This window comes from Ovis aries, chromosome 18, assembly GCF_016772045.2.
Source record: "Ovis aries strain OAR_USU_Benz2616 breed Rambouillet chromosome 18, ARS-UI_Ramb_v3.0, whole genome shotgun sequence".
Taxonomy (NCBI): Eukaryota; Metazoa; Chordata; class Mammalia; order Artiodactyla; family Bovidae; genus Ovis; species Ovis aries.
The window spans coordinates 62,911,536-62,924,659 of record NC_056071.1 but is presented as its reverse complement, the minus strand read 5'-3'; the positions used below and the strand labels follow the sequence as shown (position 1 = coordinate 62,924,659).

Here is a 13,124-nt window from a genome sequence, read left to right as displayed (position 1 = left end):
GAGGCTGCACCTTCACATGGAGCTGCTTTCTCCCCGTCAGCATCCCGCACCAGGGACACCGAGCTGTTTAAGTCTAAACCGAATAAAGTTCTCCAAGAGCAGAAAGCACAGCTTGGGTTCTGCCACAATTTTCTTTCTTATTCCTCTTTCAACCCAGGGTTTTTTTTCCTGTGAGGCAGGCACAAGCTTACAAGGCCCTTCTGGCAAGCACAGAAGTGGGAAATGTCTCATTTGTTGGCCTCAGAAACGTCGCAGCTTTCATATGGAGGAGAGGAGTGTCAAAACTTCACTTCCCACGAGGAGAGGGTTCCAGCCCAGAATCACAGCTCTTCCTGGAGGCTCGGCAGCCCTGCTGGCTCGACCAGCCTGAAGCCCTCGCTCCCTGCCCTGTTATCGTTGAGATGGTGGTGAACTCTCCCTGGAAGGAGAACACTCCAAGGGTGGGAACAGAGAGCAGCAGACACAGGGTGCAGAGAAGGAGGTGGCTGAACACTTCCTACACCTGACCCCGCTGTGTGCCCCCGGGCAAGTGTGTTCCCCTCTCTGGGCTTCCATCAAGTGCAGATGGAAGAGATGATCTCTGCGTGCAAGAGTGCACACACACACGCACGGACCCACACACCACCCATTCTCTCCTCGCCTTCACCTAATTACCCGAGATGCGCTGTTAACCGTTCAGCCCCCGAATACCAGCCGCCCACCGCCGCAGCCCAGCCCTCCTCCCCAGCTGCACGGCTCTCATTTCCAATAGATTGGCCTCGTGCTTGGAATAAATTGCAATCATCTACATAATGCCCCGAGACTCCTCACTCCACACATCAAACCATTTCTCAATCGCATTTTGTAAAATCCATCAAGAATAATTCTTTCAAAACTGAAATAAAAACCCTCACTCTGGCACTTGAATCCATAAATTCCTTGTCTTTGAATCTGAGATATATTACTTTCTACAAAGCACATCTAAGACACCTTAATATAATCAGATACGCTAACAATGATAAATCAGCGGGGTCCTGTAATACATAAAAATGCAAATCCAAGCCCCTGCGGAAATCACCTCATCTCCTCACGCCCCTTTTACGGGAACCATAGGGCTCCGAGGCTGGACAGCGCTGGGGACCACCGCGAGACGGGGCTGCTTTTCCGCCCTTCATTCTCAGGGGCAGGGCAGCAGAGCAGGCTCTCTGGCTCTGCGTGCTCGAGCTCTGGAGCCTGATGGCCAGCTGTGTGAGCGTGGACAAGCCCCTTAACCCTCTGGGCCTCGACTTCCTCACCCGTGAAATGGGAAGAACAGCGCTGGCCCCATACACCTGCTGTGAACACGAGATGGAGGCCCTAGGGCTGTGCCTAGCAGGGGGTGGGCACCCCGGGATGATCGGCACTCCCCTCCCTCTCATCTGTGCCATGGGCAGGGGTCCGTGGCCCACCTTTCGGGCACGCCCGCCCGGCCCTCACGCTCCTGGGTTTCCTTGGGCATGACGATGACATTGCCCCCCACCCGCCGCCCTGTCGGAGGCTCAGACACAAAAACACTCTGCGGACTGGCAGACGCAGCTGGGCCTGTTCTCACCCACAAGGCGCTCGGGTGCCAGCAGTTCAGAGACAGGGAGCCAGCCCTCCAGGAGGAACTTCCAAGTGCGCAGTGCATGAAAAGGGAGCAGCTGAGTGGCTGGGTACAATCTCAAAAGCTTTTTAAATTTTAAAAGTATCTACCTCGGGAACAGTAACATCGAAACTCTTGAAAAATACATTATCGATAGACAGACTGGGAAAAGATTCACAAGAACGAGAGAGCTGCATCCAGTCAGAGGACTGGGGGTGACTCGTCGCTCCTCCGGTTGCTTTTCAATGAACAGATCCGGGAGCAGGGAAGTTGGGAGCCTGTCTTCAGCCCTGCCCACTGCTAGGCACTGGGCTGCATCTTCTCACCCCTTTTCCAACTGGTAGCCATTATCCCCATTTTACCATTGAGAAAAACAGGGTATCAGAGAGGCTAGGTGATTGTCCCCCAAGTCAGACAGCTACCAGGCAGCGTGGGGATCGGGAACCCAGGAGTCTGCTGTAACAAAGGCACGGACAGAGGCTGGCGCACAACCTGGTCCTACTCAGCAACACCCACAGGGCTGTAGCTGCAGACTGGGAGCAGGGCAAAGCCCGTCTTCGCTGCATGAAGGCAGCAAAAAAGCCCGCACTAACGTGGGGCCGTGCTCGGCACAGTACTGTCTGAGACACAAAGGCAGGAAACGCAGGACACAGCATGGAAATGACCAAACAAAGTTCGGAATCTGAAGACGGTCAGAAAAAACATGTTTGGGGAAAGTTTCTAATGAGGTATAAAAATGCTCTGGCGCAAAAGACGGGGTGGGGGGGAGGCACAGACTCCAAACCCTGAGACGTGCACTCGGGCACCAGCCGGATGCCGCAGGCAGTAAACACCGGGGACACGCTGGCCCCAACCAGGGACGGCCCTGTGCTAATGAGCCGCTGGCTGGGGAGAGGACTGTCAGGGATCTCTGCTTTCGCCTTCCCCCTTCCTGCTTTCTGCATTTCAAAGTTGGTCCCAGGCAGCAAGAAACATGCCCGGATGCCTCTGGGGGTCTTCCTGGTGTCTGGCAGAGGGCTCTGCGAGGGGGGCTGCCAATCAGGGCTGCCCATGTTTGGTCAAAAGCACAAGACGTTTTTACTTTTCCCTTCAAAAAAGGGCTTCAAAGTCTGAATTCTACCTTAACATGCAGTGGGTATTCAAGCTTGTTGAGCCAAACAAGGACACAGGGAAATGAACAGAGTGCACAGGAGGGTATTCGCGCTGGGACCACAACCACGGAGAACAGAGGCTCGGGGAGGGGGCCGGAGGGGCGGGCGGGAGAGAGAACTTGGAGGCGCGGGGAGGGGGCCGGAGGGGCGGGCGGGAGAGAGAACGGAGCATCGGTGGCAGTTATGAGTCATTGTTTTGTTTTACTTAATTTCTCTAGCTGTAAATTTTTCAAAACTAATACAAGCATATTTTACAGCTCACGGAACATTTAGAACATATTAAAATGAGTATCTTTCCACTGTAACGTACCCAATTGAAATTTATGAATTCCGAGGCTACGTTTTTAAGGAGATGAAGGAACTGGCACTCCACGTTCTTTCGATTAATCAGATGGATTGTGTTGTGTTTTTTCCTCCTGATCAGAAAATAAACCGTATTTCAGTCAATGTTACCTTGAATCGAGGATTCTTCCACGGTCTAGAAGCTCGGGGAGCGACTCACCCTGTCTTACTGTGCCCCCTAGTGGCAAAGAGCATGTGTGCACGCCCCTCCCCAGAGGCTGGAAGGAAAATTCAAACCAACGTTCTCAATCTTTTTTGATCACTTAACAGGTACAAAACCTAGTGCCAGGTGCTATGGAGAATGTAAAAACGGATTTCACACAGTTCCCCTGCTCAAGAGGCTTAAAAGTCTGCAAGACCTAGCAGGCACAGCTCCATGGCCCAGTTGCTGGCATGAGATACGCTGGCATGAGATTCCGTGCCATGGTGAGGAAGGGAGAGCATTCCCAGAGGGAGCCAGAATGAGCACACGGTGAGCGCCCGCCAAGAGCCAGGAGTCACACCAGGTAATTCAGAACCAACATCATTTGTTTTTTCACAAAAACCCAGCAGGTTATGCATCCTTGGGTCTTTATATATAGAGCTTGAGGCTCAGAGAAGGTGAGTCACTTGCCTGAGGTCACACAGCCAGTCGGCGGCAGAGGGACGGTCAGAATCCAAGTCCTGTGACCCCAGCCCTCCTGACCAGGTGGGGGACAAGAAGGCACTCTGGCAAACTTTAACCAAAAAAGATGGGTGGAGGGAGACTTCCCTGGTGGCCAATGGTTAAGACTCTGGGCTTCTACTGCTGGTGGGGCATGGATCAGGTCCTGGCCAGCGACCTAAGATCCGGCATGCTGCAAGACACAGCCAAAGCAAAAGCGGGGGAGGCACCCTCAAAAGGGAGCCCAGGGTAGGGGCTGCTTCGAGCAGTCCACCTCTTCGAGCTCCTTCTCTGGTCACCCACCATCTGCTGTCCACCCCGGAGCCCCGCCTGCACCCCCGCCCCACTCCAGACTCCACACCCACATGCCTCCCATGCGCCCCTCAGTCTCATACCAGACCACAAGGACCCCCATGCTGTCCACCTGCTGACACCAGGGAGGGAAAATAACACCATCCTGCCAGGACTGACACACACCCCTGGGGGCCCAGCACGACCAAGGTCTCAGCCAGGAGGGCCCTGGCCCCCAGCTGCTCCCCACCCGCCTTCCGTTCTGGCTCCTCCAGCCCTGCCACATCGTATTCTCACAGAACAGTCGCTTAACGTCAATTTGCCATGAGACTCCGTCACTGAAAACTGCCAGATGTCATAAAGCAGAAAGGACCCTGGACCCTTGGCCTCTAATGCTTATAAACGCCCTGATTTTCAAGACACCTTCAAGTAAGAAGGTCAAGGGACATGGACCCCCATGGACAGGACAGCAGCCACACTGCCCCTGGGGGCACCTCTGTTGCCACTCCGCCGTAAGAGATGGACAGCGCAGTGGACAGGGCTCCTGGCCGCAAGCAAGTGGCCCGAGACCATGTCATTGCCTGCAGCACACACCACCCTCCCCGGGATGGGACTGGCAGGCAGCCTGGCAGCCAGGGAGGGGGTCTCGGAGAACTGCCCCCAGAGGGTGGGTTTTCCAGGAACACAGTCCCTGCGCCTGAGAGGCCTCCCAAGGTGGACCAACTGCGCCCCCGTGTGGCCGTGCTGTGTCACTGCCGGCTGGCGGCTCCCAGGTCCCCTCCACTGGGCCTCCCCCATGCCCCGCGCAGGGGGTGCTCATCTACTCCACTGACACCCGCTACACGACAGAACCACCGCCCAAGTCAACGGCTTCACTCAGATGCCCTCCGTTCCAAAACTCATGGGATGGCCTTAGGAAATCTAAACTTCCTGGGCAAAAGAGACCAGGGCAGAGGCCACGGAGCACGCCACCGGGGCCAGGTGCAGACCAGTCCCCGCAGGGCTCCAGGCCAGGAGACGTGACCCCGAGGGCAATCGGGTGGCAGACACCCACCAGGACACACCTACCTCCACCACAGCCCTCCACCCAGCTCTGCCTGCCTTCCGAGACCCCCGGGAAGCCTGCCGCCTCGAGCCTGAGCTGCCGATGTCTGCCGGTCTGGTCCCTCCCTCCAGGGTCCCAGAAAAGGGCTGCCCACGCCCTTCAGGCAGCCCACCTGGACGCATGCCACCCTCCACAAAACACCGTACCACATGCCCAGCATTAAACTGGGAGCTTCAGACAGAAGCCTCAGCCATAGGTCTCAGGAACTTGTCAAGAGGAAAGAGGCTCAGAGAGGTCAAGCGCCTTGCCCGAGATCACGAAGCTGTTGGTATGGAGCCGGTACCAGGCCCAATTCAGCTCAGTTCAGTCGTTCAGTGATGTCTGATTCTTTGCGACCGCATGGACTGCAGCATGCCAGGCCTCCCTGTCCATCACCAACTCCCAGAGCTTACTCAAACTCATGTCAATTGAGTCGGTGACGCCATCCAACCATCTCATCCTCTGTCGTCCCCCTCTCCCACCTTAAATCTTTCCCAGCATCAGGGTCTTTTCAAATGAATCAGTCCTCCAGCGAGCCCAGGTCATTCTAAGTAACTCCAGGGGCCAACCCACCAGGGATACTGCCCACCAAGAACCCTCCAGGGGGGCTCCTGAACAAAGCGACAGGCCCCCACAGCCCCCTAGAGCTGCAGGCTTCCCAGAGGGAGAACAGAGAAGCCCCTGGCCTTGCGGTGGGGGGTTGGGGCTGTCCAGTGCACACCAGGAACGCCAGGACCTCCTGAGTCAAGCACAGGGCCCCAGCCTCTCGAAGAAAGCACCAGAGATGTGTGTGCCAACCCCAGGGCTCCAGACTGCAGACAGGACCCGACACCGTCCCCACAGAACTCCGTCAGCCTCGCAGACATGAGCACGGACACGTTGTTTCGGGACTCAAACACGCCACCTAAAGTGACTCTCCCGATGGAGCTCCCTGCCAAGACTTCACTGCACTTGGACTTCCTGTCTCGGCTTATGAAAATGCCTCCTATGCGAAAAGCTCAAAATAAACCTTGCAAATACAATGTTCTGGGTAGGAGGGCTCCAGAGCCGTGAGGACAATTTTGGGGGTGGGGAGCCGATGTCTAGTGAGCACTTGTGGGGCTCCTGCCCTGTGCCAGAGCATTGGAAGTGATTCTCACATGGCCTCGTGGCCCAGGTACTGAGCAAATCAGGCCCCCACAGATGAGACCCTGGAACGTGAACTGGGCAGCCGGGCCGCTGACCAGCTCCTCCACAACCATGAGCCACAGCTCCAAAGCCACCTTCTCCCCAGGCAGCTTTTGTTCAGATCACGTGTATTTGGCACCTACTGGGTACTGAGACATTAATTTGTCGACAAAGGTCCGTCTAGCCAAAGCTATGGTTTTTCATGTAGTCATGTATGGATGTGAGAGTTAAGACTGTAAAGAAAGCTGAGCGCCAAAGAATTGATGCTTTTGAACTGTGGTGTTGGAGAATACTCTTGAGAGTCCCTTGGACTGCAAGGAGATCAAATCAGTCAATCCTAAAGGAGATCAGTCCTAAATATTCATTGGAAGGACTGATGGTGAAACTGAAACTCCAATACTTTGGCCACCTGATGCAAAGAACTGACTCATTGGAAAAGGCCGTGATGCTGAGAAAGACTGAGGGTAGGAGGAGAAGGGAACGACAGAGGATGAGATGGTTGGATGGCATCACTGACTCGATGGACATGAGTTTGAGAAAGCTCCGGGAGTTGGTGATGGACAAGGAAGCCTGGCATGCTGCGGTCCATGGGGTCGCAAAGAGTCGGACACGACTGAGCGACTGAACTGAACTGAATTGAACTGATGTACTGTGCTTGGGCTTCGCTTCCCAGGTGTCCCTAGTGGTAAAGAACCATGAGCTCAGTCCCTGGGTTGGGAAGATCCCTTGGAGAAGCAACTGGCTACCCACTTCAGTATTCTCGCCTGGGGAATCCCATGGACAGAGGAGCCTGGCGGGCTACAGTGCATGGGGTGGCAAAGCGACAGACACTACTGAAGTGACTTAGCATGCAGGCACATGCGCTGTGCTTTGCTGGGCGCTGAAGAGAGGAGGTGCAGGGGTGTGCAGGTCCATTAAACAGACCTCCACCTTTAAAAGCGCCATTAAAAGCAAAGATCTCCTGGGCTCCCCTGGGGGTGGGGACAGAGAGAGGACAGTCCGGGGACCAGAGGCAGCTTCCTGGCGGGTGGGACACCCCTGCCACACTGCCCGCCTGTGCTCCTGGGCACTGCTTCTGTGAGTCTGCCTTACTTCAGGAGCTTTCTGTGTATGTGTGTATAACTTTATTTACTTATGCGTTTTTGGCCGTGCTGGGCCTTTGCTGCTGTGCGTGGGCTTTCTCTAGTTGCAGGCTTCTTGCTGCAGAGGCTTCTCTCGTGGCAGAGCACAGGCTTGATAACTGTGGCATGCGGGCTTAGTTGCCAGGTGGCACCTGGGATCCTCCCAGACCAGGGACTGAACCTGCCTCGCCTGCATTGGTTGGCGGGTTCTTTACTACTGCACCTCAGGGGAGCCCAGGAGCTTTTGTTTTTTAATGGAGCTTTTAAAATAAATAAATAACAACCCAGAAAGTTTCTGTGTAAACCAGAATTCCCCAGCAGGGCACTCGAGGCCCTGCCTGGTGTGACGCTGCCTTCTTTCCCACCGCCTCCCCCCACCCCCTGCCCCTGTGGGCCCCTCACAGCCTCCCCTGCTTAGCGCCAAAAACGTCTTCCGCCCAGCCCACCCAAAGGCCCACCCGCTCCTTCGCCAAGCCCTCCCTGCTGGGCAGCTGCGTCCCCCCCTCCGGCCCCCCGCCAGGCACCTGCAACCATGGGACCCCCTGGGGCCCCAAGCTCACAGCCCCAACCCAGGCTTGTGAGCACCTCTCCGCTTCTCCACAGCCCCTACCCCCGCGTACTGGTTCAGAAGCCAGGGTCAGGTCCAGGGGCCTTCCCACCCTCTGCACCCAGCGCAGTGCCAGGCACGGAGCTACCCCTGCTCCGCACTCAGCCAGGGTCACCAAGGATGGCCCCGAGTCCCCGAGATCTGGGTCCACTTTCCTCCCTTCTCACTCAGCGACCTCCCCCTCCCAGGGCGAGAGAGGGTCTGGGCGTCCTTGGTGGCCCCCATGAGGATGACCCACGTGGGGTCTGGACTAGTTACCGCCAATGGCCTGGGTAAGGCAACCTTGGAGGGGCTGCAGGGGCAGAACAGACCAGCCATCCAAGCAAGCAACAGAGAGCCTTCTCCCAAGGGCAACAAAGAGAATCCCAGGAATTCCTAGAAAGAAACATCCGGCCTGCAACCAGGCCGACCTCGCCACTGGGAATAACGAAACTTCCCAGTGGCTCATTCCCAAGAGCCACTTCACTCAAGGTCTCACCTTGAAGGTCTTATCCATAGACGTCGACAGAAGCATGTGGCTCCTGGCAGACACTGGGCACCACTGGACGCTGTTGACGGGGCCCTGGTGGCCCCGCAGGTGGAAGAGTACCTTCTTGGGAATCTTGGTTTCCTTGTACTGACTGTCGAGATACGGCTGGATAAACTCGGATGCTTCGGGGGCCACACAGAGTGGGGCCGGGACACGGCCAGCGCGGGGACCCGGGGCCTCTGTGTCCTTACCGCTGTCTGTTTCTGTGCTTAGTGCCTGCAGCGGCCTTAGTCTCTTTGGGGTATAAGGTATGACACAGTCCTCACGCCGCTTCCTCTGCAGGGAGCTGCCGCCTTTCCCTGGGCCTTCAGACCCCATTCGGGCATCGAGAGACAGCTCGGGGGAGCCGGAAGGTTCCCAGAAGACTCTCACCTGCTTCGAGCGGGCAGCTGCCAGGGGCACGTGGCCCACAGGGGCCTGGCGGTTCCACAGGGAGGGGCGAGCCGGCGGGCTGGCGGGGAGGGCGGCCTCAGGCTCCGGCCTGGGCCATCGCAGTCTCTGGATGGGGCAGGACCCCGGGTCCTGGCTCCAGAGCCGAGCCAGTGGGAGACGACACGCGGCGGGGTCATTATGAGGGCCACGCTCCGGGGACGGTGCCCGCCCACCTGTCGCATCCAGGACCCTGGATCCAAAATCCTGGCCCGGAGGTCTGAGCGCAGCCGACGTGTCTTCCATCTGGCCAGCAGGATGGAAACCGCCCGCAGGATCGGTCTCGGCCTCTGAGTCCGAATCCTCGTAGGCCACCAGCGAAGCCATCAAAGGCACTGTTCCACGTCGTCCTTCAAGGGCGAGCTTCCCTGAGGCCAAGCAGAGTCGAGTGTCAGAAGATGTGCGTGGCAGAGCGCCTCCTACCACATGCAGTTAAAAGCAAATGCGCCACCGAACAAACCCGAGACTGAAATACCCATGAGAGTGATGCTGCTGCTGCTAAGTCGCTTCAGTCGTGTCCGACTCTGTGTGACCCTACAGATGGCAGCTCACCAGGCTCCCCCGTCCCTGGGATTCTCTAGGCAAGAACACTGGAGTGGGCTGCCATTTTGCTCCCCAATGCAGGAAAGTGAAAAGGGAAACGGAAGTCGCTCAGTCGTGTCCGATTCTTCCCAACCCCATGGACTGCAGCCCACCAGGCTCCTCCGTCCATGGGATTTTCCAGGCAAGAGGCCTGGAGTGGGGGGCCACTGCCTTCTCAATGGCAAGAGGGAGGGACATAGGCATGCCCACGGCTGATTCGTGCTGCTGTCTGGCAGAAACCAACACAACATTGCAGAGCCATTATCCTTCGATTAAAAATAAATGAATTTAATGATTTTTTTTTTTAATGAGGCCTTGGGATTTCCCTGGTGGTCCAGTGGTTAAGAATCTGCCTTCCAATGCGGAGGACATGGGTTTGATCCCTGGTTGGGGAACTAAGATTCCAAATGCCACGGGGCAACTAAGCCCACTTGCTGCAAATAGAGAGAGAGACCTGCCCCACAACTGGAGAAGCCTGCACTCTGCAGCAAAGACCCAGGTGCCACAGTCAAGACCCAGCACAGCCAAAAAAAAAAAAAAAATGAGACCTCGTCTATGCACCAAGTATAATTAGTTAGAAGATACAGTTTTTTAAAATGAAGACTATGGAAAATCTGGGAAAAATCTAACAACAACAATAACAAAAATAGCAAGACCTACACAAAGAAAACTAAATTTACTGAAAGACATAAAGGAGGACTTGACTCAATGGACACAGGATGCCTGCACAGAAAGACTCATGGCTTTAAGGAGGCCTTTCGACAGGCCCATTTGGGGAGGATCTACTACAAATTTAAACAGTTTTTACTGCAACAACCCCACATTAGAACTCTATCCTACACAAACACTAGCACATGTTTGCAGAATAGGTATTCAGAGGGGCTGCAGCGCGGTTTATAACAAACGAGAAGAGCAAGCACTCATCAACGTGAACGAAGTTAATTCTGAACACGCTGGAACAGAAAGACGACCAGGACCCGCCACGTGGCAAAAACGCTCCAGGCCTTCCTTCTGTTCTCTCCGCCTAGAATGCTCTTCCCCAGGCATCCCATCTCAACTACAAGCCAGTGTAGACAGACAGACCTACAGCACAGGGCCGAGGTACTCGAGGCATTGGCTCCCCACCAGTTCCCAGGGTGCGATCCAAATCCGCCTGTTTCACTCCAAACACGCGGAACCACACAACAGTCTATTTCCCCTTTCTTAAAAACTCTTCCTGTAATTCTGAACCATCACACACGATCAACTGAAGCCAAGGAATTTCTACAAAGAAGCACCTCCTGGAATTCAACGCTGGGCTGTTAGTTAACACTAAGCCGAATCAAGAGGAAAACAAAGGTGCTGCGCACGTCCAAGACAGCAGAGGGCGCGGTGGAGCAGCACCCAAAGCTCCAGCAGCAAGCAACTTCAGAGAAAGCCCGAGTGTCCTACCTTAACGGACCATCCTGAGCTCCTCTTCCCACACGTGGGGTCAGGTGAGACCTGAAGATTCCCTGGGGGGCCTCAGTTATACCATTCCAGACAGCCTGTCTATCACTCATGTCCTCCCCTGGACGGTGGGTTTCATGTCCCCTGGAATCAACCATCCCCACCTTTCCCGTGGGCTTCCCTGGTGGCTCAGAGGTTAAAGCGTCTGCCTGCAAGGTGGGAGACCCGGGTTCAATCTCTGGGTCGGGAAGATCCCCTGGAGAAGGAAATGGCAACCCACTCCAGTATTCTTGCCTGGAGAATCCCATGGATGGAGGAGCCTGGTAGGTTACAGTCCACGGGGTTGCAGAGTCAGACACGACTGAGCAACTTCACTTTCACTTTTTCACCTTTCCCATAAGGGGTACCATTTGCCTGATAGGCTCCACTGCCAAACAAGTTACATCATCACCCAAAAATTGTTCTGTGGTCTGCCTCCTCCAATAATCCAATTTCATCTGCAGCCCAAGCCAGGCAGGGAACACCCACACACAGAGGCCCTGTCTAAATAAAACTCCAAACCTGAGCCAGCCCATCTCAAGTGGAGCTAATACAATGGACTAATTATAAACTAATGGGACAGTTGCACTGCAAAGGATTTGGCATTTCCTTAATGACTCAGTCCGGTCCTAAAACCTAATCAGACAGCTCATCTGTCTCAATTCCTATGCACAGCCCAACTCACCACAGTATCCCATGTCATCCCGCCAAATGGAACCCAGCAGGTTCCCACCACAAAGGCACCTGTTCTCAGCCTTTAGGATGGACTCCTAACCACCCAGCTGTCCAGTCAACGGAGAGGCAGGTGGCCAGAACTAAAGAGGTCTGTGGGAAAAGATCAAGAGTAGAGGCCATGAGGCCCACTTCCTATGGGGCCCAATTCCTACTAGGCAAGGTAGCAAGGACTGAATGAATGCAGGCAAGTGGATGTTAGGGCTTCCTATCTGCTTCATGTACATTTCATTCCGTCCTTCAACAAATACCAACGGCACAGGCGCTACTAACCAAGCCCCAGCTCACCATGCTCAGATGCCAGTGCAGACAGACAGACCAGAACCAAGTGAAACAGAGCATGTCCGGAGGTGAGAAATCCTAAGGAGAAAGGCAGGATAGAAAAGAAAAGCAGGCGTGATGGTGGACTTGGGATTGCAGTTTCCCTGCAATTGGGAGGCCAGGGCAGGCCTCAGGCATAAAACGATCATCTTAAGGCAAGGAACCAGAGGCGATGGAACCAACAAAACTGATCAAAATGGGGTGGGAGAGAAGAAGGCAAGGACAAGTCATGGAAAAGAGGCGAAAACGGAGAACAAAATAAACTCTAGAGAAAACTGTTTGCTGCCTTTTATGTGTCTAAGGCAAAGGAGGGGGAAAGGAAGTTTTTTTGTTTTGTTTTGTTTATGGAAATGAAGGAGCCAGTAAACCAAGAAGAACAGCCAGAAGAAAAAGTCAAGTCTTTGGAAAAATAAGGCTATAAAAGCGGGGAGAGTGCCATGGACAGTCATCAACATGTCAGTTCCACCAAAACATAGAACTTTCTGTGTTTTGTTCACTATTTAAATCACCAGCATCTAGAAATATTTGTGAAATACAACCCAGTGAGAGGGGGGACACAGAGAACGTAAAAGGAATAGGATGTTGTCATTCAACAAATATTTCCTGATTACCTACTCTGTGCCAAGTCTTATGTTAGGTCTTATGGACTGAAATGAAACACAAAACACAGACCCTGCGCCGGAGGCTAAGACTGATGAAGGCCACTAACAAGAGACGACCAGGGGTGGGTTTTGAAGAATGAATAGGAGTTAGCCGGGCTGTCAAGAGCGAGAGGTGAGGATCGTCAGGAGGGAGCAGTGAGCACCGTCCAGGGCACTGCGCGCTCGGAAGGAACCGGAGATACAGGGAGACAGATACACGCGAAAAGGGCGGGCAGCGTTCGGGCCGCCGGCAGATAGCAGTCCCCTCCCGCCCCCGGCCCGCCGCTCACCACACGCACCGGAAGCTCTCGGTCCTGCGGAGGGTCGTCCGGCCAGCGCCCTGAAACCCAGTAGCGTTCCGCCTGTGTTGGGACCGCCAGCCAATCAGCGGCGGCCTCCGTCCGGCAGCCCCGC

At 55.0% G+C, this 13,124-nt stretch overlaps 1 protein-coding gene across 4 annotated transcripts in view; it reads right to left on the bottom strand.

The window, feature by feature from the left end:
- The window catches only part of WDR25 (WD repeat domain 25), a 145,778-nt gene extending 132,738 nt beyond the window's left edge, over positions 1–13,040 (bottom strand). For 3 of the 4 annotated variants that reach the window (XR_009597271.1, XR_009597272.1, XM_027957401.3), the window contains exons 1-2: positions 13,010–13,040; positions 8,488–9,335 (exon numbers count right to left, since the gene is read on the bottom strand). Coding sequence is in view for 2 of the 4 variants with exons in the window: in XM_027957401.3 (XP_027813202.1) it covers positions 8,488–9,294 (807 nt within the window). In the remaining 2 variants the exon portion in view is untranslated. Of the gene's footprint in view, positions 1–8,487; positions 9,336–13,000 lie in introns of all 4 variants that reach the window. The other variant, XM_042235496.1, reaches the window with a different exon arrangement.
- Between the last annotated feature and the right edge of the window lie 84 nt (positions 13,041–13,124).